This window comes from Eriocheir sinensis, chromosome 55, assembly GCF_024679095.1.
Source record: "Eriocheir sinensis breed Jianghai 21 chromosome 55, ASM2467909v1, whole genome shotgun sequence".
In the NCBI taxonomy this organism is placed as follows: domain Eukaryota; kingdom Metazoa; phylum Arthropoda; class Malacostraca; order Decapoda; family Varunidae; genus Eriocheir; species Eriocheir sinensis.
Window position 1 is genome coordinate 370,571 of NC_066563.1, and position 25,495 is coordinate 396,065.

At 43.3% G+C, this 25,495-nt stretch overlaps 1 protein-coding gene across 1 annotated transcript in view; it reads left to right on the plus strand.

Annotated features, from left to right (window-relative positions):
* Positions 1-25,495, plus strand: part of LOC126983825 (twitchin-like) — a 194,813-nt gene that overhangs the window by 90,672 nt on the left and 78,646 nt on the right. The window contains exons 24-38 of the mRNA XM_050836955.1: positions 569-607; positions 3,534-3,678; positions 5,170-5,409; positions 6,642-6,781; positions 13,396-13,521; positions 13,947-14,091; positions 14,480-14,619; positions 14,910-15,057; positions 15,645-15,789; positions 18,045-18,083; positions 20,104-20,228; positions 20,387-20,604; positions 21,053-21,185; positions 22,080-22,315; positions 23,215-23,326. Of these exons, the coding sequence (XP_050692912.1) occupies positions 569-607; positions 3,534-3,678; positions 5,170-5,409; positions 6,642-6,781; positions 13,396-13,521; positions 13,947-14,091; positions 14,480-14,619; positions 14,910-15,057; positions 15,645-15,789; positions 18,045-18,083; positions 20,104-20,228; positions 20,387-20,604; positions 21,053-21,185; positions 22,080-22,315; positions 23,215-23,326 (2,131 nt within the window). The remainder of the gene's footprint in view (positions 1-568; positions 608-3,533; positions 3,679-5,169; positions 5,410-6,641; positions 6,782-13,395; positions 13,522-13,946; positions 14,092-14,479; positions 14,620-14,909; positions 15,058-15,644; positions 15,790-18,044; positions 18,084-20,103; positions 20,229-20,386; positions 20,605-21,052; positions 21,186-22,079; positions 22,316-23,214; positions 23,327-25,495) is intronic.

A 25,495-nucleotide genomic window follows, 5' to 3' on the forward strand; every position in this document is an offset into this window, starting at 1 on the left:
AGTAAACGTCCCTGTAAAACGATTTCCTTCCACCCAAACTTTTCACCAGATGGTTCGCGCTGACTTCGAGTTCTCGTCTCTGAAAACCAGTTACTTATTACATTTTTGGCCTAAACAATAAAAAGAAAATTAAATTGACTCCCGTGAATTAAACTTTAAACCATAAAACATATACGTATAGATGCTATCGTTTAATTCGCGTTTAGTTTTTTTTCACTTGCTTTTTTTCGTGTTTTTTCGTCGTTTTATGGAATTTGCGTTTTACATTTTACCTCGGCGTTAGCCCGGTCGTGGCAACAACAAACATCAACAATAACAACAGCTTCTTCGTCAAGGAGACAAAACAAATCTCTTCCGCATCTGTCTTTGTTTCCTCTTCGTAGGACGCTTTCCTATATATCTAAAAAAGAAAAGTTAAAACGATAAAAAAATCCTCTTTTAATAAAATACAAAAGTAATAATATTAACCCGCTAAGAAAAACGTAAAACGAAAACCAAGACACAAATTTGATGTACTTTTTTAACCATCTCTCTTTTGTTCTTTCTTTCATCTGATTCGCTAAAACAGACTCGCTTACGACCAGGAGAGATTCTAGAAGATGATCAGGTTGGACTCTTTGCGTTGGTCTGTAGTGCCTGGCTAGCTCTGTGGCTGCCTGGCTGCGTGAAGCTGTACCACTGCTAAACTTTTGTAATGTAACCTCGACTTTGAGCTAGATCTTGGTGGCGCCCCCTGCAGCTTCGATCCTTTTCCCGGCTAAACAAAAAGACATCCCCGTAACAGCTGTAGTAGTTGTTGTCAATGGCCTGGTATTATGGTTCTTTTCCCTGTCGTATCTGGTTGGCCTTGTATATGATTAAATTAACTTCCCAATCGCCTGGTACAGTGAATAATCATGGTTGATGTATTGTTGGGTATCATAAATGCCCGTAACAGCTGCAGTAGTCATTGTCGTTGGCCTTGTATTCCTGTAAGTCTCATATCTGCCGTAACGTATTTGCCTTATCCATAATCAGAATAACTCACCAATCGCCTGGTATAAGTACATCATATTGTCGGCAGCTTGGTATGTAACTGAATTAACTCCGTAAACCGCCTCGTATCGTAGAAATAACCAGAAGTAACCTAATTGCCAAATGTACTCGTAATTACTTTTTCAAACGCCTGTATAATTGAACTGACCAAAAGGCATACATAAAAAGCTCGCTTCGTATCAACAGGCTCTCAACATTTGGCTCTCTGGCTTAGGCGTAAATAGAATAAATCGCGAAGAGTAAAGTAAGCTCCTCATTCTTCCCTTCTCACGGCTCGGCAATGGCTGATTGACGAAAATATTACCATGAGATTGTGCGTCCTTTCACCTGTCCTCATCAGGCTGTGTAGTATGTTTTCCGGTGTTTTATCTGAAGTGTCTATTTGATATCACCTCAACTGTACTTTCCATTAGATAAAGCTTATTTGCCCTCGTGTCCGAGTCTCAGCCATGACAGCCGGGCCGCGGGGAAGGGTTGAGGAGCTGTGCCGCCTAATATTGCATGGCTCCGAGCGTTTGGCGCCCCAAGCCTTGGGGAAGGAAAAGTAACGCAAATATTCAAATCTATTTTGATCTCTATCTCTGAATGGCCGCGGCAGGACGAGTGGAGGTGACGACGGAAGCGTGAACTTGTGTGTCACTTTGTATAACATTCTGCCTATCAGTGTAGATCAGTTTAGCTCAGAATCTCGAAATATGATCGTTTTCTGAGCGAGTTTTCTTCAGAATCTTCAAAATCTATTTTTATTTGAAAAACTATTTCCATATTTTTTCATGGATACTTCTCAAAAAAATAATTTCAACTTTTTCTCTCTATCTGCGGACATCACTCAAATGTCATTCCTAGCTATAGTTTCCACGTGCGTCTCCTCCCACTTCCTGCTACAGTCAGAGACCTCAACTGCTGACTATAACTATGCGTGGAACTCTCCTCTGAGCTCACTCGGGCGAACACTCAGCTCTTATCACTCAGTCAACGATCCTCCTTCTGTTCAGCGCCTCTCTCGTGCTCCTCGCTTCCTCGTGAGCTCAGAGACAGAATGAAACGTTTGTGACTTATGACTTTTTTTTGTCCGCTACACTTTCTTGGCGATCTGTCTCTTTCCTGTTATTATATCTCATCCGTTGTGTTGTGTTTTGTGGCTGTGTTTGTGTGGCACAGCTGTAGTGTTCTTTCTGGTGTGAGTTTGCGTGATGGTGTGTGTGTATGTGTGTGTGTCAGTGTGTATTTATATGTGTGTGTTCATATATGAGTTTTTTTTTTAGTGTGAGTTGATTTTTGTAGTTAGCATGTGTGTGTGTGTGTGTGTGTGTGTGTGTGTGTGCGTCTTCCACTTATAAATCTGGTTACTTGTCTAACTTTTAAATTGCCTTGTTGTAAACTCACCAGGTTGGGAGGTTGTATTTCCTTCACCATTCTGTAATATAATTTTAAGTCGAGTATTCCTGAGTGTTTCTAAGTGGAGGACGTTCATGTGTTTATTCTAAGTGGTTCTGATCTTAATTAATGTGTTGTTGTAGATGGTGTGATTAATTATTTTTTGTGTGAAATATTTTTTTTTATAAAGTAAACTATTTTTATCCTAATTGATTGTTTTAACTATAAGATATCCCATCAAAATAGTGGATTATCTCTCCTTCTTGTGTTTCTCAATATATTTCTATTGTATAATTTTAAGTCTTGCTCAAAAATTCACTGTCTACATATTTTCATATCAATTCTTCTATTTCTTGTATTAAGATAAGTATTACTTCTTCCTCTCTTTGCTCTCTTTATATAAATCAGTTCTTGCACAAAAATGATCTGTCTATATATTTATGTGACATACTTGTACTACTATTTTTCTTTAACAAAAAAGCAAAGTCTATGAAACATCACAATATATTTTTCACTTTTTACACTCGCTCAGTCTCTTAATGAACAGGTGATAGGTATACCTGTCCTAGGGCGAAGGTAAGATTCTCTGCAGCACCTTGACCAGCCAGAAAAGGGGTTAGTCTTGTATCATGAGACAGCATTCCTTTCATCATCTCCGCTATATTTTCATTTTTTTGTATCATTCCTTTTCCTCCTTTTACCTCTACTCCAGTTTCTATTCAACCTTGCTTATAGTTTTTGTCACGACGTTACTTTGATGTGTCTCATTATTATTGCTGCTTTTCATTCTCTCTCTCTCTCTCTCTCTCTCTCTCTCTCTCTCTCTCTCTCTCTCTCTCTCTCTCTCTCTCTCTCTCTCTCTCTCTCTCTCTCTCTCTCTCTCTCTCTCTCTCTCTCTCTCTCTCTCTCTCTCTCTCTCTCTCTCTCTCTCTCTCTCTCTCTCTCTCTCTCTCTCTCTCTCTCCTCCTCCTCCTCCTCCTCCTCCGAGAGAGCCCGTTTTATTTACCTACCTATTTGTCCTAACCAACCATCTGTCTATCTATCTGTCTATCGCTCAAGCAACAGGAATTAACACAAACCCGTTCTCCGTGTCTCTCCCACCACCACCACCACCACCACAGCGCCGCCGGCTGAGCAGCGATGCACGGCGGCCGTCAATGCAGGCGGATGACGAGAAGATGGACAAGCCGAGCACTCCACTCAAGGCGAAGGGAGGCCCGGCTCCCTCCATCGTCGACGTGCAGCAGAAGTACACGGCCGTGGAAGGTGCGTGGCTTACTGGGCGGGTGTACAAGAGCATGTGTGGTTTGATTAGATTTAAGGCGACGTGGCCGAGCGGGTTAGAGCTTTGGAAGTGACGAGCCGGTTCGAGGCGATTCGAGCTCCAGTGTCGCCGCGTTATGTCAGGAAGGGCATGCGGTCTGAAGACCTCTTCTTCTTAGAACCCTGGTCATCTCTAGCTCATTGATCGGAACCTGAATCTGATTTGGACACTATGCGAAAATAGAACGCCTTGGGGCAGATCGGCGGCCATTTTTATACTTTTTTTCTTCTGCTTATCATATTTTACTTACATTTAATATCCCCTGGTAGTGCCAGAGGGCGCCAAACGGTAGGTGCTAGTGTTTGTTAATACTGAGACAGATGTGCGCTGAAAATCGCGAAAAAGTTAAAAGTGGTATGTCGCTGAGTTAGGCGGAAGAGGGATGTTGAACATTCGCTTAAGCAATATGCACTCCTTCGTGTAGATCATATAGAGGCTATTCACGCATACAGTTCCATACAAAATTGTAGGCGGTCGTCGTTACCGTATAGCCAGTACTACAGAAACAGTTCCAAGCACCAACGCAAAACTAACCATAGGCCAGCCGCGGTGCAGCTGTAGAGTGTAGTTGTCGTCTGCTGCTCCCTCCTCCGGAGCTAGGTCAGGCATATCATGATCCAGACCACCCAGTTCACAAGAATCGAGGTTTCAGTGCTAAATAGAGCACTGTCTTAACGACCAGATCAGTCATCTAAAACGGATCAGCGTAAAGAAGAGCTCTCTAAACCACGAGCCACAACCAGAAACAGCAACCACATACGAGCAAGGGTTTGGCAGAGAAGGATGAGTTAAATGCGGAAGAGACTGATGATTATAGATGACATTAGAAATATGATATTACAAAGAGGTAAATGTAAAGTTAAATACAGACCCATTTATTTGCTAATAGTGGACGAGCTAGTTAGAGAGATACAGAACTCGCATACTAATTCAGGTTAGGAGTAAAGGTTAAAAGTAGATAGAAAGACAAAGCTCTAATTCTAATCAGTGTTATGAATGAGGGTTACGGTAAGCTAAATAGATAGAAGGACAGAATCAACGTACTAATTATTCCCCATTTGTATGCTGAACACGCCGTCCATTTTGCCACCAATAGATGCGAATCGAAACACGACACTTATCTCCTCGACTCTTACTTTTCCCTTCGTATACCTGATAAACCTTCCATCCCCTGACGTATATTACTTCCCATACGTGTCGCACTTCAGTTTCTCAAATTTTTTCCCTTCGTAAACCTGATAAACCTTCCATCCCCTGCCATATATTACTTCCCATACGTTTCACCACCAACAGATCCAAAGCAAAACCCACGACACTTCAGCTCCTCAATTTTTTTCCCTTCGTAAACCTGATAAATCTTCAAACTCCTGATAACATGTATTACTTTTCCCTCGTGTGCTGCGCTGACCTACCTATCGCCTCATCGCCAACAGACTCCAACGGCTACATCGACCTGGTTATCGAGGGCGCCCCAGAGTTCAAGATCAAGTTCCTCAAGGGCGGCATCACTGAGATCGTGGAGGGCGGCCGCTACAAGATCCACACGGACGGCGACACCAACACCGTCACGCTCTGCATCAGGAAGACCAAACCCAACGACGAGGGGCGGTACAAGGTCATCGTCACCAACGACCACGGCGAGGACTCGGCGGAAATGGACTTCTACGTGTCCGGTGAGATTTTTTTTTTTTTACAACAAAGGAGACAGCTCAAGGGCACAAAAAAAGGGAACAATAATAAATAAATAAAAAGCCCGCTATTCGCTGCTTCGTGTTGTTGTTGTTGCTGTTTCATATCACTTTTTATCCCTTTCTTCCTTCCTCCCTTTTTTCCTCGTTTTTTTCCTTCCATTATCCTTTCTTCCTCTATCCACTTTACTCTTTATGTTTTTCTTCTTCCCCCTTTTTCCTCGTTTTATCCCTTCCATTATTCTTTCTTTCTATATCCAAGTCACTCCTTTCGTTTCTCTCCCTTCCCCTCTTCTCTTCCTTTTATCGTTTTCGTTATCCTTTCTTCCTTTATCCAAGTCACTCCTTACGTTTCTCTCCCTTCCCCTCTTCTCTTCCTTTTAACTCTTCCATTGTTCTTTCTTTCTTTATCCACATCTCATCCTTTTTACGCCTTCTACGCTTTTTTTTATTCCTTCTTTTTTACGTCCTCGCCTCAATCCTCTCCTTCCCTTCCCTTCCCTTCTTTCTCTCTACTCCGTCACTTCTTCCCTGTTTTCCTTCATCTTCCTTTCGCGCCCATCTCTCCATCCTTTCCTATCTTCATATATCCCTTTTTTTCCTCCATCGTCACGTCACATCAACATCTCTCTTCACATCCCTCTTCTCTTTCCATCTTCTCCTATCCTACATACCCCTTTTTTTCCTTCATCTATCACAACCACTTCTTCTCTTTTGCCTCCTACCTTTCTTTCTCCTTTCTTTCCTTCATCCTCACGTCACATCGACATCTCTATTCAGTCTTCCTTCTTCCCTTCCTCTCTTCCTCTCTTGCCCTCCTCTAATCCCTCACTTCTTTTCTTTCTTCCGTCATTCACTTCTCGCATTCACATCCTCTGCTCACCTCTCTTACCCTTTCTATCTTCCTCTGTTTCTTCCTCCACATCTCTCTTCTCATACCTCCTCCGTCTCTTCTTTTTTTTCCCTCCTTTTATCCCTTGCACCTTCCACCCTCCTCCACCCTACGCCCCTGTCCACCCAGCAGTGAATGGGTACCAGGTATTAATCGAGGGTTGTGTCCTGTTTCCTGAGATCTGTTCCCTTCTATAATTCCTTCCCCTTCTGCCTCTCTCCGGCATATGACCACAGATGTTGCGCCGACTAAACGAAACTTTCCAACTTTTTCCTCCCTCCTCCCTTCTTCCATACGCCACTCACCCGCCTCCACCTCCACACAGACGCCAGTGGTATGGACTTCCGTGCCATGTTGAAGAAGAAGAAGTACGCCAAATGGAAGAGGGATAATGAGGATCCTGACTGGGGCGATCTCAAGGAGGCGGAGAAGGAGGTCAAACCGCAGCTCCGCAAGGTCGAGAGGGTAAGTAACGTCTTCTATAATTTTTCTCCTTATGGGTTTTCTTTCTCGGTCAAGAATTTCCATCACTTTCCGTCTGTCCCTTTTTTTATTTCTCTGCGACTCCACCTACTTTTTTTTTTCTAGGGTATCTTCTCGTCTGGGTCTTTCTCTCTGTTTCTTCCTTTTTTTTTCAGAGTTTTGCATATTTTCTAATGTTTTTCTCTTTTTTCCTACAGTTTGAAAGTTTCCTGTAATTTATCTATGACTGTTTTGTTGTCTTCCATAATCTTCCAGCTTCTCTACATGTTTGTTTGTTTTCCTTCGTTCAGATTTTTTTCGGGTCACTGTGGAGTGTTGCGTTTCTCTCCTCGCAGCTCGATTTCCTTCCACAATTTATCCATGTTCTGTGTTCTCTCACGGGGTTTCTTGCAGGGTTTTGACCATCTCCCTTTTTGTACCTTGACCCAAACCAAACGGGACTTACCTAAGATTTTTGTATTGTTCACCTTGACAAGAGATTAATCACAGGTAACCACTCACCCCCACCTACGCAGGAGCCAGATTGTGACTCAGAGCTCGTAGATTACAAGTATTTTTTATGTTTTTCTCGTTTCTAAGTTGGAAGCAAACAGCAGTGTGTGTTTTTTTTCTTAACTTATGTTTAAGGTCTACATAAACAGCTACACATAGAGCTAAGATGTTTACTTGTTTATTGTTTTATGTTTTTTTTGTCATTCCTCAAGTGTTTTATTAATATTCTGATCCGTAAAAGCACTTGCAGACACACACACGAGACACTGTTTTATTTTCATACTCTGGAACAAGTAACTGCAAAATGTTTGGTTACTTGCATTCCACAAGCCGTTTAGTGCCGGTTTTTATTTTATTTATCCCCGTTTTGTTCAGTTTTTGGTATGGATACATCGTTTATTTGTTTTTTATATTATGGTAGAGTTCGACTTATCCACCCCAACATCCACCCAACCCAGCCAAACACCCATGACCCACCCACCACCCACCACCCAGCCCAACCCTTTTCACTTTAACATCTGGAGAAAGGAATATATTTGTTATGCTAGATTTCACGCACCCACAACCCATCTACAACCCCCACAACCCACCAGCAAGCCACCCACAACCCACCTACAGCCCACCCATAACCAACCAAGAAACCACTCACAACCCACTCTTCTGCGCCCTACGCCTACAACCCACCACACCGCACACAGTTACTTTATTTCCTACAAACGCACTCAGTTCCTCATACAGCTATTCCTTCCACCTACAGTCTCCCCCCTTTCCTACCCAGCTGCTCCCTCCACCCACACCACACCCAGTCGTATAATTTACTTTTTTCTCCTTCTATCTGCAAGCTTGTAGACAAACATGACTCTTATCAAATACACCCAACACTCCACCTAGTTATCCCTCTCCCATAGGAACCTGAATTAAACCACTGCCTATCCATACACTCGCGCACTTAACTATATAGACCACCCTCTTCTTACCCTCTTCTCCTTCCCCTGTAGCCCAGTGGTTCTCGGGCCATAAGCCGATGCACTCGTCACGTGCCCCCTATTCGGAAAGTAAATCCAAGAAGGGTAAAATAAAAGCAAATTGTACATCAGCTTGGTTTAGTCTGCCATCTATAGTCCGATAGACTTAAGATAACAAGCTTAGTGGTTTTCTTAGCCCCTGTCTCACCCATTTTTCAGTATCATCGTGTGTTTAAATTAGTGCACTGCATCAGATATTTGTTCTGAGACACATTGCATGCCCCAAAACTCCTGCCACCCATCCGGAGCTGTTGCGTGCCCCGACTGAGAACCCCTGAGCTCGACAGTTCTTGTTCAATGCATCCTGAACCTCGCCTATTTACTCCTCCATCCACAAACCCGAAACCAAGCCACTACCCACCCACACACCCACATACACAGTCCCCCAGACCAAGCTGCTAGATAGACAGCTCTTATTAACATCTGAAGGATTAGTAAGTATGGCGATCGTGTCTGGTCTGAGTGTGTGTGCACCGGGCTACTAATGCATCTTTCCCTCCACACATACACTCGCTCTCGTCGCCCTGGCACAGGAACGCTCTCCCAGACTTAAGCCAGCCGACCACGGGAACCGCAAGCCATCCTTGTCTGAGATAATACCGGACTGGCCCACACTGCAGGCTGTCAAGCGTACAAGGGTAAAGAACACATGTCGGGCGTCCAGACTCCCGTGTCCCTCACCCTACCACCGCTAACTCAGCCTCCCCTTCTTAGTCTCCGTTTTCTTTAAATATCACGCACTTGAGAAAACTATTTTGTAAACTGCCTATTACAGTTATTATTATATTTGTTTTTTTCATTCGTTAATCCCCTAGACTATTGTTTTTTTGTTTTATATTTTTACAACTTCTATTTATTTTCCCTCTTACGTGTCGAGACAATTTTTTGCAATTATATTTCGTTATTTTTGGCTTTCGGTGGAAACTTTTAGGTTTGCTGTTTTCTAGACGTGATCAATGGCTTTTTTTTATTTTCTTGTGGTTATTAAGTTACCTTTCATGTTGTATTATTTTCCTCCTCCTCCTCCTCTTCCGTCCCTGCCTCCCCCAACCCACCCCTCACACCCCCTCCCTTCCCTTCAGTTCCCTCCCCTCCCTTCCCTCCCACCGCTCTTTCCTTCCTCCCTCCCTCCTTTGTCAGCCCTCCGTATAGACGAAAAAGACAATTGCAAGTATTAATAGATCACCTAAAATCCCAAGCATTCTTTATAAAAATTCACTTTTCTTTGTTTCTCGCCATAAATAAGACGTACGAGCCTTGAAAGCGCCTTTACCTTGAACAAGTCGAAGAGAAAATAGAAAATCTTGCCCTTTTTGTAGCTTTTTTATAAAGAGTTTTGAGTAAAGTAATTTCGTAGTTTTGCCTTGCTCACGTTTTTTTTCTTTTGCTTCTATACGTTCACCAAGTTAGGCTGCAAAGAAAAATCAGTTCTTGCATAATATGAATATTTTCTCAAGGGGTTGTTGGATACTGAAAATATAAGCTGTCACCCCCTGCCTTCCTTACTCCCAGATATCAGGTAGCCTCGCTCCCTTCTCCCACTGTCCATCTTTCTCCTCTATTCTCCTCCTTCCCTCCTACCTTCACTCCCTCTTTCCTGTCATACTGTTCCCTCAGCCACTGACTGTCTTTATTTCCAAGTCGCTCTACAACTTAATCACACTTTCCTGCTTGCTCCATCTCCTTCTCCTCTTCCATCTTCTCATTCTCCTTTTCCTCCTCTCCATTTCCTGCTTTTTCCTCTCTCCCTTTCCTTTCCTCTTTCCTCTACCCCCTCTCTCTTTCCCCCGCCCTTTGCCCCGTCAGTCTTGCCCCGTCAGCCCCGTTAAGACCCGCCTTTCTCCCGGGTCAGGATGGGGACGATACCGGGAGACTCTCCCTCGCTGACATAATCCCTGATTGGCCAAAGCTGCAGCACTGGACCGAGGTTTGGGAAGACTGGGAAGAGGTTTGGCACGCTTTGAATAAGTGCATTCGATTCTCCATCTCCAACTTCAACTTCATTCGTTTTATTCTCTATCTTAGTTATTCTATTTTGTAATGAAGTTTTATCGGTATTTGTGGTACGGTACACGGCCCAACTGCTGGCTCTGGATATGAATGAAGAGTGGTTTTTGCTCTCTATTCCACTGATGTATTATACTGTTCAATCTGATTTTATCTATCTCTAAGCTTGATGATACACGCCCGAGGAGACCCGAGAGAGTGTATCACTAAAGGATCAGCGACGTGGATCAGTCTCTGCCACGACAGCCGTAAACCTAAACGAATATTCCAGCTATAAATCACAACTAAAATGTACCATCGATGAACCCGTCGGCGGGATTAAAAGCAGCTAAACCAATCGATAAACCACTACACCAAAGACGATCAATATAAACTAAAAAAAAAAACCCATTATCTGGAAACTAAATCATAAACCTTTTAAGACATGAACTAAAAGCAGTGACTCTAAAACCAAATATAAACCTCCCTTAAACCTCCCTCCTTAAACACCAACCTTATAAAGTGTTCTGCATGACTCAGGTTCACTATGCATCACAGGTCTTGCGTATCAGTGTCCAGCGGTTGTCCCTCTTTCTGGGCGTCACGTCTCCCCCAGGCTCACGCACCTCCACTCGCGCCAAGAAATTCCTTCGTTGAACTTTGATCATATTAGAAAGCTCTGTCCATCTTCTTCTCTACTTCGTTCCATAACCTCAGGCTATTTATACTTTTCCTTGATTCGTTTCATACCCTATCCAACTGGTTTTCGATTTTAAAGGAAAACCATTTGTCTTTTCTGTTCAAACTCATATCGTGAACTCAGTCCATTGGCACTGGAACACAAACGGGGAAAAAATGACTTCCTCCATTACTTAGCACCAGTAAAGAAGGACAAACCGCAATACTTCAAGACAACTTTCTTTACTGTTTATTTTTTCCAGTTTCTCCATTTTCTAGACGTGGCCGGATGCAGGCATGGCGTACTGTAAGGCATGTGTTGTGCATGTGTCCGTGCGTAGCCAGTAAGCCTTCTTCCTCCAGCCTTACGGGAGGACACGCGCTGCGGGCTGGCTGGGACCCGACTCCTGAAGGGGGCACTCAAAAGTTACATAAAAATCACGGATCTTGCCTATCATTAATCATTTGTTCACTATACGCACGCTTGCGAAATTATAAAAAACCGTAAGAAAAGTTTCCGAAAGACATCATTGAGAATGTTTAATATGCATCTGTTTCTATATTTCCAATCAGAGTAACCTAAACAGTTTTTGCAAGGAAATTAAATCAAGCTTAGCACAGTTTTTTACTGCTGATAAAACGAAGCAAAACGCGAAAGTTACAAGAAAATACATATAGTACTTCACAGAACGGAGCCAAATTAATCATGATATGGGTATAAACATGGTAGACACGTTAACCCGGTAGCAGCGGGGATCACGTTTCTTAATGGTCCCTCCAAGCGAGAAAAATTCATAATATATATCAAAGCATTTGTGATCAGTTTATGTATCATCTATTTTGGGGGGTTTATGTCATGGCACAAATTTGGCCCGTCGCTGCTACACGTAAAGCCACAAATTTGGCCCGTCGCTGCTACCGAAACCAATTGGCGTAATAACCAAGTAGATGACGCGCTCTGTCTCCCTCCACCCGTCGCCTCCCAGCCAGCGCAGCGAGCCGTGCAGCGCCGAGACCCGCCGCTGCCTGTTGTCTGCGCCGCCGCCACCATCACCACCACCACGCTCCCGCAGACTCCTATTATTATTGACACGCACGTCCGCATGGTTCAATATCTAGATGTGGAAGAAGCAATAATCGTCCTCCAGCACCGGCGTCGTTACGGGCTGGTGCTGGGGGCTGTACTGCTCGTTGGCAGGGTATAACATCACACGGTGGAATGCGTGTGACATTGTTGTTATCTATACTGATGTTACTATTCTTGATGTTATTATTATTCAAGTTGGTATTTTTCCTCTGTGTATGTTTTAAAGTTGTTATCACGATTCTTGGCACTGTTGCTACTCTTGTTATCATTTATTAATCAATGTGGAGATATATTTGTCCTTGAGAGAGTTGCTATACGTGTTTTAAATCTTCCTCTGATTTTATATTACTCCCCTCCCTGCCTTGTGGTCATGATATAAACTGTGTTGCCGTCTTACCATTTTGTCATCTGTAAGTCTTGTAATTAAAGTCCTTCAGCCTTGCGAGTGGACAATAAACATGTAGTGCGTTAGGAGGGAGTCCATAACGTGGGGGAGGTTCACCTGCCCTCACCTGGTCTGCGGCTCGTTAATATGAAAAGCTTAAATCAATACAAAAAAGTAAAATCAAGATCATAAAATACATGATCATGATATTTTTGCCAATTTTGCCATCTGTACACGAAAAGAAGGATCACAACAGTTAAACATAATCGACAGTCCGTTCTATACACGCTAAAGTTAAAACATTCTAGAACAAGATTGAAAGTGTTTTTTTTAATGTCTATACACTAAAGTCAAAATATTCTAGAACAAGATTAAAAGTATTTTTTTTAATGTTAAATTCAGCAAAACATTCAAAGATATCACTGTTACTCATTCATTGCTGTCTCTTATTGTATTCCTTCTTCCATACATTATTCAGTATGCTGAAACGCATCAAAATCTGCCAAGGAAAAAAACGTCTTCAGTTCCTGTTAGCCATGACCAAGGGGGGACAGGCAGACATCCCTTCACTGCGTACCAAATGTCTCAATAACTCATGATATTTCTCTCTCCTTCCTCTCCTTTTCTCACCCTTCTCTTCCTCCTCCTCCATCAACACCATTCCTTCTGTTCCCCTTTCCCTCGCCTTACCTGCCCTATCTACACTCCACCATCACCACCACCTCTCACCCTTGTTTCCTTCCTCCCTCTTCTTCCTTACTTTCCTCCTCCTCCTCCTCCTTCACCAATTCTCCCTCTCCTCCCTCTCCTTCCCTACCTTTCCTCCTCCTCCTCCTCCACCAACACCCTTTCTCCTGCCTCTCCCTCCTCACCTTTCCTCCCATTTCCCCGCCTTTCTCCACCTCGCCACACCACCTCTCCACCACCGCCTCCCGGAGAGCAGAAGGTGGAGTCCTGGGTGAAGCCTCTTGTGGATCTCACGGTGAAGGAAGGCAAGGAGAAGATGGCCAAGTTCGAGGGTGAATTCTCCAAGAAGGATTCCAAGCCCAAGTGGTTCTTCAAAAAGGATGTGAGTCTTGGCTTTGGCTGTATATATTTTTTTAGTATTTATGACATCGTTATAAACACCTCAGTCTTCATTGATTATTATTAGTTTATTGACTGACTAATTATTCCCTCCATTATTGATTTGTTTTGTTCTTCACTAATTCATTCATTCATTCACTCATTCATTCAACTATTCATTAATTTATGTATTCGTATATTAACCAATTCATTCATTAATATATTCATCCATTCATTCGTGCGTTCAATTCAGCCATTCATTCATTCATATATCTATTCATTCACTTGATAAAGTATTCATTTATTTATTCATACAGTCAGTCAAGTAACTATTCATCAGTTCATTCGTTCATCCATTCAACCATTAACTCGCTTTATCATCCACTCACTTCCTCCCTCACTCTCTTTCTCCCTCGCCTTCCCTCGCAGGAGCTGTTCCCGGGTTCGAAGTACAAGTTCAAGAGCGAGGGCACCGTGCACTCCATCATCATCAGCAAGCCCGCCGTGGAGGACATGGGCCGCTACACCGTGGAGTGCATGGGCATCTCCTGCTCTGCCATCCTCACCGTCCAAGGCAGGTGTTATAGGGCCGTATTTTAAGACATTTCATCCCCCAAGAACACTAATTTGACAAGGCTTTTGTAGGCGTTGTGGGCATTTCCAGGGGTATCTAGTTCCATCTTCATCTCTTCCCTTCTTACATTATGTTTTTTATTGTTTCTCATCATCTTTATGTTTTACAACTACGTCAGTGTTCGCTTCTTCTACCATTTCTCATTATCTCTTCTAATTCTATCTCCTTATCATCATCTCCTCACATTCTCATCATCTTTACCCCTTCCACTACAACTACGTCAATGTTCGCTTCTTCTACCATTTCTCATTATCTCTTACAATTCTATCTCCTTATCTTAATCTCTCCCCCTTATGCGTCTCTAATCCATCCCGCTCCTCCCTCACAGAGCCTGACCCGGATTTCAAGTTCGTGAGGCCGCTGCCGAAGAAATCCAACTGTTACACCACCAAGGACGCCACGCTGGAGGCTCAGGTCAACTCCCACAAGGCCATCGTCCACTGGTTCCGCGGGGAAACCCAGATCGAGGTAAGTCAGCGCCATCTGCCACCCGTAATATATATCAAAGCATTTGTGATCAGATTATGTATCATCTTTTTTGGGAAGGAACATACCATGGCACAACCCCTGATTTGGCCCATTCACTGCTGGGTGGACATAACGAGGAACAAATTAAATTGTACATATCGCTGCTATGTGTTGCAACCGGCACAAATTTGGCCCGTCGCTGCTACACGGTAAATTAACACTTGAACACGTGCAAACCTTAGCTAGTCCTTCTAAGCCTGTACTAACTCTTGGATTTCACTACTTTTCAGGACAACGAAAAATACGAGACCTACAAGGACATGACCGGCACCGTGCGGCTCACCATCAAGAACACCAACAAGAAGGACAAGGGGAAGTTCACCGCCAAGATCTTCCGCTGCGAGAAGGAGATGACGGAAACCACCCTCAACGTTGTGGGTGAGTACTGCTGCGCGTCCCTCGCTTGGGGGTTACGGTTAAGGTTATTCGACTTGGTTCATTTAGGATTTGGATTGTTATATAGATGCTACACGTGACTATTTTGATGGTTATGGATTTTTCTTTCAATTTCGTTCCCTTATGACTTGGATTGTTGTATAGATGTTACCTGTGAGTCTTTGTTTGGTGGCTACGAATCTTTCCTTCAACTTAGTTCTTTAGGATCGCTATATGGCTGTTACCAGTGATTCTTTGTCATATGTTTTTTTTTGTTTTTTTGTCTTCAGTACTTTGTGGTTTCTATAATCGCCGTAAACATTAAATTAACTGACCCCGAAGCCCTTTCTTTTTAGGCATTCTCATTACTATTCCAGCTGCCATTATCACCGCTTGTTAACCCTTTTTTAAGTGTTATTTTTAAAGGTGGTTCGATATTAAGTGATTTGGTTGAGGCGCGAACTGTTATCTCACTCGTCACTCGTCACAGATATTTCTACTTACTCTGTCATAATTTTCATTCTTATTCCTATTTATTGTCGCTGTTACTCTCACGGTCACCTTCTTAACCCTTCGTCTCACGCCCTCAGATCAGCCGTTCAAGTTCACCAAGACTCTCAAGTCGAGGAGCGTCACCGAGAACCACAAGGTCGTGCTGGAGTGCGAAGTGGACGAACCCGAAGCGCCCGTTGAGTGGTTCTTCGGCGACCAGAAGCTGACGCCCGACTCCAAGGGGTAAGTGAGAGCGAGGGAGGGAGGGATAGGGCGGATGGGCTGTTAGTGGTGATTGGCTGTCTTGCTGTCTGCTGCCGTGGTTTAGTGGGTATTAGATGGTTTCCCTTTGTTCAGTTGTGTTGTTCAAATAGGGTTCCTGAGTTTTCTTCTTCTCGTTTTGTGTGTGTGTTGTGATGATTAAATGCAGATTGTTTGTCGTGGTTTAGTGGGTATTAGATGGTTTCCCTTTGTTCAGATGTGTTGTTCAAATAGGGTTCCTGAGTTCTCTTCTTCTCGTTTTGTGTGTGTGTGTTGTGATGATTAAATGGAGATTGTTTGTCGTGGTTTAGTTTAGTAAAGTTTGTGCTTTTTTGTTTTCGTGTGACGGTTACGAGTTCTCTTTAGTGTCTTGATGCAGTTGTTTCCTCTTAGAGCCTCAGCATAGTTTGTTGTTAACTTTTAGAGGTTTAGTGGTTGTTAGGCTTTCGTTTCTTTCACTGGTAGAGCAAAGTAGAGATATTAGTTTCACTTGTTTCGATGTTAGAAGTCTTGAATTGAATGTTAGTCTCTTGTTTTTAGTGTTTTGTATAGACTCATAAGATCAATTTTTATATGGATATGCAGTTTATTTTAATATACTAATATTTTTTAATGATATTAGATATTCAAAATATTATATGGACAATGAAATGCACATTTTTTTCTGAATAATGAACCTTTACTTTTTACATCAACATCATGGCTGATTTTTTTCAACTTTGGGTATTCTTTTTCTGAAGTTTTATTTGTTATATCAGAGGAAGTATTTGTCTTATTTTGAGAGGGATTATTTTTGCGGGCAGTTGGCTTGGTTTTCTCCTTCTGTTCATGTTGAAACACGTGTGTGGGTGTGAGGGCGTGCGAGGCCGGGGGGGGTCACCTGTCTCTTGTTGTTGTTGTTGTTGTTGTTGTCTTGATGTTTTACTGTTTGTGTCGTTTTTGTCTTTGGAAGTGTTATTGTTATTGTTGTTATTAGTTTTATTTACTGTCACGCTGTTGCTGTTGTTGTTGTTGTTGTTGTTAATACGTCACATTCTGTCGTCTGCTTCAGTGCTGTGATAACTCATAATTAACGTATTGACCCTGTTCTTGTCTCATGTTGTGAGGATAATAATGAGTGAATGATTACATTTTAGTGTCACTGTAATTGCTCCTGTGTCTTTAATTCTGGTCTCGTGTTTTCATAATCATTAATCAATAGTAATCACATTTATATATTATTCACTGTATTTATTTGTGTGTCATTAAGTGTCTGTTGATGTCATAATTATCGAGTCAATGATAATTATGTTTTGTTCACTGCCCTTCCTCTTCGTGTCCTATCCACTCCTTGCTGTTGTGTGTGTGTGTGTGTGTGTGTGTGTGTGTGTGTGTGTGTGTGTGTGTGTGTGTGTGTGTGTCCTTCCCTTCCTTAATCTGTCGACCTTTCCATCCTGTCTTCATCCCCGTGTTAGTGAGCTCCTTTGTGTTCGTGTGAGAAGATGAGGTGTTCCGCAGACTCGAAAACTCAGTGCAGAAAACAAAAGACGATCACTGGAAGAGCAAGAAATAAAACTCATTCCAAAGTTCATTCAAAAGACAAAAACATTCACTTCCACTGCACTTCAGAACGCGAAAACAAAAGACGATCACTGGAAGAGCAAGAAATAAAACTCATTCCAAAGTTCATTCAAAAGACAAAAACATTTACTTCCACTGCACTTCAGAACGCGTAAACAAAAGACGATCACAGGGAAAGCAAAAATTAAACTCATTCCAAAGTTCATTCAAAAGACAAATAAAGAAACATTTACTTCCACTGCCCTTCAGAACGCGAAAACAAAAGACGATCACAGGGAAAGCAAAAATTAAACTCATTCCAAAGTTCATTCAAAAGACAAATAAAGAAACACAAAGACGATCACAGGAAGAGCAAGAAATCAAACTCACTCCAAAGTTCATTCAAAAGACAAATAAAGAAACACTTACTTGCACTGCCCTTCAGAACGCGAAAACAAAAGACGATCACAGGAAGAGCAAGAAATCAAACTCACTCCAAAGTTCATTCAAAAGACAAATAAAGAAACATTTACTTGCACTGCACTTCAGAACGCGAAAAAAATCACTCATCTTCTCAAAATGATCACGAACTAGTTAAAAAAAAATATAGTGAGGGAGAAAGCTGCCGGCCTAGTGGGGTGTGTGCCGAGGGGGTGGGAGCACAGAGGTTGTTTTGACCGGGTTTGCCCCTCTCGCAGATCCCAAGGTTCCTCGTCCCTTCGCACTGGCGTGGACAGGTAAAGAACAAACATCCACCACCATCACCACCTGACCAACAAAATACTTGGCTTCTGGTACCGACTCTGATGCTTGGATGAAACTCTCTCTTTGTCCTCACTGTCGTTTTCTGGTTTATTTTCGTTCTTATGTTCGGTTTTATTTCGTGTTTTTTTTTTCGTCATTATTTTCTGTTTTGTGTCTCGACGGAGTTTTCGGTTCAGACGAGTGGCTTTGACTTGTCCTCGTCGTCTGCATCAAGAACTTCGCCTGACACTTATTACCTTTTATTCGTTTCTCTCGACTGTCGTTTTTTTTCTCCTGTGAGTCGATGGAGCTTTCGGCACAGACGCGAGAGGCGAAATCGACCTCTCCGCGACGTCTGAACTGAGAGCTTTATGCGACTTTTCGTTTTATTTATTTTCTTTCTGATCTTCGTTATTTTACTTCTTCCATGTTACTCTTTCCGCTACATCTGACTGACCTAGCGACGTAGTGTTAATCTGAAGGGACTGGACCCTCTGTGGACATGACTCTGGGCCCTTTATAAACTTAACAACCCCCAAAGTACCTCAACAGGTATATCAGTAAACTGAAGCTCAATAAACAACAGGATATCCACCTCTTCCTGAGCAGTCATGGACCATGACCTGAATAAATAAAGGAACTGACGCCCAAGAAGTAAATAAACACAATAATGTTTTAATTAAGCTCTTACTTAAAACTGAAAACTTAACTTAAAATGAATATAAAGTCTTCCTCCCTTTGCTTGTATCTCATCCCTCCCTTCCTCCCGCCTCCCTCCGTCCCTTCCTAAAATCACTTTTTTGCTCCTCTTAGCAACATTATTAAGGAATTAAGCACGTTCTCTCCCCTTCAATAAGCCCAATATCATGAGGCTGCTCCCAGGCTGTGCTCCCATCAAAACACATTGAATTTAAATTTTACTCTTTTTTCTGAGTCACCACGTATACGATGTGAAAATAAAGTTTTGTACGGTGATATTTTGATCCATAAGCACATCATTCGACCTTAAACAATGCTTTTTGTGTACAGACTAAGCCTGTTCACATGCACCTCTAACCCCGGGACGCGTAGATGTCCGTGTCGAACTCTTCAGATTTTTCTTTGTTTGGCTTCCTCAGAAGTGACATGTTTTAAGTGTCTGCATTTTGCTTCAGCGTCACTTTTGTTATTTTGTTATTTCCACGTGGCTCTCGCGTCGCCGGGGCATAGAGATCGGAAGAGAAGGAGCATAGCCTTGCGCCTCCCCGCCACCCTTTCCCTTACTCCGCAAACGCTGCTCTCCACCCCTCAGTACTTGTCGAGGTTTCTATTGCTTCCCCAACCCTCCCCAAGCGTTTTTTTCCCAGTTCAATTTTTATCAGTCCTTCTCACTCCCCATAGTTTCCCCCTTTTTCTATCGCCCCAATCTAAGTTAAGATATTTTGACCCCTTTGCTTTTTGATACAAAATGCTACTGATTTTTTTCATTCATACACCCCTTGCTTTGCTGTTGTAAAGCTTTGCACTACATATTATCGTGCTTGGATAGACAGACAGTTTTGTGTATATGTCTTGCCAGTACAGAAAAAAAATGACAGAAGAATGGTAGGAAAGACAGGACAGGAATGCTCTGCAACGGACTTGATTCTAGAAAGACAGAAGTAGTGAGAAACAGAGAGAATACTTACTTGCATTAACAGACTTCACTAGAGAATGAGACACGAGTAGGAAGACAAGAAACAGCCAAACAGCCACAGCCAGACTCACCAGGCAACCCTCACACACGACTTCCAACGAACACCACACAGCCACAACACACAAAACTAATGACAATCTAGACTCACGCCACGCGCTTCGCTTTCTGACACGCGAGAAGCAAAGCAAGCACACACACACACCAAACCCAAACACGAAAGCAGTAGAGAAGGCCGGGAAGAAACACGCAGCTTTTTAGAGAAGAATCATGAAACATCACACCACTCGCTAACACCATTTTTCTTTCTCTCTTTGCCTCGCTCCGCCTCGCCCCTGCAGTTTAAAGATCATGACGGACGGCAAGAAGAGGCAGCTGGTGTTCAAGAGCATCAACATGAGCGACGCCGGCAACTACTCGTGCAGGACCAACGCTGATGAGACGCAGTGCGAGCTCATTGTGCAGCGTGAGTATCGGGGTGACGAGGAGGACGTGTGTTAGTGACGAGAGGGGGGAGAGTGTGTCCGGGGTGGTAGGGGGTAGGGAGTTGTCAGTGTGTGTGTGTGTGTGTGTGTGTGTCTAGGGCTGCAGCACGACAAAGACCTTCCATTTCATCCCCGACAGTGGAGAATAAGTTCAAGAAGAAGCTGCAGGACCAAATGACGTTCGAGCGGCAGCCGACGACCTTCGAAGTTGAGTTGGCGGACCCCGACGCGCCGCTCACCTGGTTCATCAACGGCGAGGAGGTGAAGCCGAGCGACAACATCGAACTCGTGAAGAATGGCGCCGTGCACAAGATGATAATTAAGGAGGCCGCCATGAGCCACGAGGGAGAGATCAAGGTGAGTACCCGTGTTGTTCCTCTGTCTCTTAAGTAACCGTGTTGTTCCTCTGTCTCTTAAGTACCCGTGTTGTTCCTCTGTCTCTTAAGTACCCGTGTTGTTCCTCTGTCTCTTAAGTAACCGTGTTGTTCCTCTGTCTCTTAAGTACCTGTGTTTCTCCTTGGTCTCTCTAGGTACCCGTGTTGCTCCCTAGTCTCTTTATATCAGTACGCCGGAGAGGTTCATAAGCTTACCAAGAGATTTATTTCACTTTTCTTATCCCTCAAAGGTACATTTCCCTTCCCTCTATCAATCTTGCTTTAGTTGCTTTCTACCTCTCGCCTCTATTCTCTCCCTTTGTTTTATACATTAGGCACGTCTCTCTCTCCTTTTTCTCTTAATAGATGTTCCTCATACCTTTAAATATTCTATTTTTTTATTCAACATGCCCCGCAACTCTCTTCCCCAGGCTGTTTGTGGCAACCTGGAGACTGCGTGTCAGCTGAGCGTGGGTGAGGGCGAGAAGGCTCCGAGCATCAAGCCGGAGGAGCCCATCGAAGGCCCCGTCACCAAGCCTCTCACCTTTGAAGTCCCCTACACCAGTAAGTCCCGCCATCCTCCTGTACGTGGTTTTTTTACAACAAGGGAGGCAGTTCAGGGGCAAAAATAACGAAAGATCTGGTATCTGGTATCTGGACACCTCTCCTTCCGAAATTGACCTCTCTTTCGGCCACCTCTTTGGATTCTTTTTAGGAGCAGCAAGTAGCGGGCTTTTTTTATTATTGTTTCCTTTTTTGTGTGCCCTTGAGCTGTCTCCTTTGTTGTAAAAAAAAAAAGACAATAGAAAACCCGTCAGGCACTGCTCCAACGAAGGAAAACAGAATGAGGCCAAAAGAGGTCACTTTCGGAACGAGAGGTGTCTTCATACTCTCCTCTTGTGTTGGCCGTCTTGTATTGGTCAGGGCACAATATATGATAGTTGTAATCAGAAACCAGTGGCTTTTCTCATCTACACGGTCCAAAAACACACTTTCCGGTACATGTTTGTCAGCAGTGTTCCTCCTTGGTCTCTCTCAGTATCCGTGTTGCTCCTTGGTCTCTCTAAGTACCCTTGTTCCTCCTTGGTAACGGTTGATATCAGATGGAGCGAGATAGTCCAACCGCCTCAAATCATCCAACATCACTTACTTCTTTTTCATTCCTCACAACCCAACCAGACAGTAAACACCCACCCTTCTCAACATGAAAACATCCAAGCACCTTAAATCACTCAACATCACTTATTTCTTTTTCATTCCTCACAACCCAACCAGACAAAAACACCCACCCTTCTCAACATGAAAACATCCAAGCACCTTAAACCACTCAACATTTTTTTCTTCATTTTTATCCTTCAAAACTTAACCAAACACAGACACCTAACCTTCTTTTCTCCTATCTTGCCATCAAAACCCAGCCAGGCAGCCTAATACACCCATCTCTCCTCCCTCCCTCAGTCCCCGGTGCCAGGATCTCGAAGGTGGATGCCAAGCTCCTGAAGGACGGGAAGCCGTTGAGCCCCAAGGATGTGGAAGTGAAGGTGATGGACAAGAAGGTCGTGTACACCATCAAGAAGCCGTCACGTGACCAGACCGGCAAGTACACGATCAAGATGTCCAACAAGGCGGGCGCCAGCACCAAGGAGGTCAAGATCAACATGCAGGACAAGCCCTCGCCACCCACCAACCACGAGGTAGGTTGTAGGACTTTACTGGGCCACGACAGGTTAGGTGGGCAAAGAAAGGATGTGGTGGTTTAGAGGTTGTAGGAGGTCACTGTGTCACGATAGGTTAGGTTGGCAAAGAAAGGATGCGGTGGTGGCCTCGACAGGTTAGGCTGACAAAAGGAGATGCGGTGGTCTAGTGGGTTAGGGCGTCAGCGACATGGAAATGAAGAGCCAGCGCGAGGTGATTCGATCCCCAGTGTAATTGAGTGACGGTAGGAAGAGCAACCAGTCTTAACCCGTCTGCTGCGATGGGCACGGATTTGGCCTTCACCGGTAGCCTGGTAACATATACTCCAATATCTTTCTCTGCCTCTGTGGTGGGTAGTGGAGTGTTTCTCATGTGGTATTAGTGTGCTGGATATCCCCTCCCAAGGTGCATGAGTTTATATTTTTCTTCACTGAATTGTAGCAGCCACTTTTTGTTTCATTCCTTTAGCTTGGTGATGTCTTCTTGTAGGAAATCCGCAGTCAAGGAGTTAAATGCCAAGCAACACCCTCCAAACTCCTTTCTTTCTCTTGTATTGGAGCTCTCCTTCATAAGACTAAAGGAGCTGTTACACTGGGCATCTTCAGTCAAACCACGATTTCCGTTAGCGTGGTTCTCATTTGTTTCTTGTTATTGCTGATGATGATGATGGTGAGTAATACCGTCGTCCTTCGGTGAAATCTACTGTAGCTTTGGAAGGTCGTGGACACGTCAGAATACCACGGAAATATGAGAACCACGCCAGCGGAAATCGTCGTTTGATTGAAGATCCACGGAAAATTTGCCCAGTGTAATAGCCCCTACTCATCTCATGCTCCTCTTTTCTTCGTCCTCACTTAGCATCATCTCCCTCCACGCGGCTTTTCCCTCTCCCCCACAGGTGTCCGAGATCTTCTCCACCTCCTGTCTGTTGACCTGGGGCCCGCCCAAGGATGACGGCGGTCTGCCCCTCACCTACTACACCGTCGAGAGGCAGGACTTCGCCGTCAAAGGTAAGAACCCATCCTGAAGGGGCTAGGGAGTTTTTGGGGACCTGAGGTGGTCTTGGGAGGTGTTTTAGGGATAAAATCAATATTAGGATTCAGATCTTAGAATACTGAAGGTTATTAGGAGATTATTAGGCCACGTTTTGCTGTTTTCGTGCATGCTTCGGGGGTTCTGAAGCGGTTTAGCTAGTGGGTTTGTTGGAAGGTTCATGAGACGACTCGTTCGCTCGCACCTCCCCGAGTGAAGCACCGAGGGCCAGTGTGTCACCATGTACGTATCGGAGTGTGTGTACGTGTACGTATATGCGTGTGTTGTGTTTGTGGTAGTATGAGTATGTAGATGTGTGTAAGTATGTTTTGAAGTGCATCTTACACCGTGATGTGATATAACAGTGGACTCCAAACCTCCTGGCTCGTCCAAAGGTTTAGTTTCTGATTATACCACCAGGGACAGCGTGCGTTCTTGTGTTTGTGCAACCATTTGACACTTCCAGCAGACTCTCTTTCATTTTCAATCTCGTGACTCCGTTTTCTTCGTGTTTTGTGTGGTTTCATGTTTCCAAGCAATACGTCCTGGATAACTACTTTCTATGCTCCTATTGATGTTTGTGTTTGTGTTGTCCCAGTGGTGTGAATCAAGTTGTGTTGCGTTGATGTCTAAGTTTCATATCTCGTGTGTGTGTGTGTGTGTGTGTGTGTGTACAGCGAGGTATACATGTAGAGTTCTGGCATCTCTTGAGTATGGACCGCTGCGTGTGTTGGCTTCAGTATCTCTTTGGAATTCTTTGTCAGACTTTGTAATTAGATCTTGAATGCATTAAAGACCACCAAGGGACGGTGTCTTTAAACGCTTGGCAGCATTATATTATCTTTTTTTATATATACATGGAACGGTGACATAACAGTAAGTGTAGCTGCATATATGCCTCTATTCTCTTGTATTTAAATGCTTTGCTAGCTGCTACGTATATTTCAAAAGTGCTTCGTATGTAAGCTTATGAGTCCTTCCTCTTTTCCTTCCTCATGTGTAACCGAGGAAGTGATGTTCAATATGAGTCAGCCAGGCAGTCAGTCTTCACTATTTTCTAACCAAATCAAGAACACGGTCACCATACATCTTTCAACTTCCACTTAAATGATTAGTAAAATAAACATGTGTCCTGTGGAAGGTGATGGATGTAATGAAGGAAATTTTTAAATGTCGGCAGTTATCCTCATTTTACATTAGCATATCTTATTTGTCTATCCTAAATTATGTTTGCTTCACTATATTATGCTCGTCCATCACAGATTTGGTTTAGACAATATGAAGACTGAGATGTACGTAGTGTAGCATATTTCCTTGTGTTCTGGTTTACTTCGTGGCAGAAGAGAACCAAACCCGTGCAGTTCATTTCCACTGCACTCAACACCTCACATTATACACCTATTGATAAACATCCTCTCTTAACAGCCTTGTATGGGAACACCCTCGTAGGTGCAGCGTCCTATCATAGCACTGGGAGACTAAGACTAAACTCATCACCTCTCTGTTGCTTCTTAGTATATTCTGAAGCAGCATATTTGATATTCAATTTACCATAGATAACAAATAGTTGAGGTCATCCCTAGTGCTTCACCATAACATTTAAGTAAATTCAGTACCTTCTACATACAAGAAAAAACGCCACTGAGCAATCAATTCATCACCACCGTTTTACAAGGCATACGTACATCAACACCAACACCCACCAACACAACCGTCGACCCAAATTATGCTGAAGTAAGTCCCTTTAGAGCAAACCCAGATCATTAGTTCATTCAAGAACAGGCGCCTCAAAGTAATAAATCTATCACTGCTAATATATTGTAATTTATTTACATCATAAGTATATTAACACCACAGTATCCTCCAGCACAGCAGTATACCAAAGCAACATTGTAAAGGAAATCAAAGTCATTATTAGTGCAGTCAAGAAGAAAAAAAAATCAACTCATCACTTCGACTTCACAAACTACACGTGAATCGAACTACTTCACGACACGTACACAAAACTACGTCACCACTATACGTAAAAAACACTACATCACCATTTCACCACAAACAAGGGAGATATACCCGCGCGTATTTACTGGTTTTTGGCCCATAACTGTTGCCAAGAAACACCAATAATTAACCATTTAAACGATAACCAT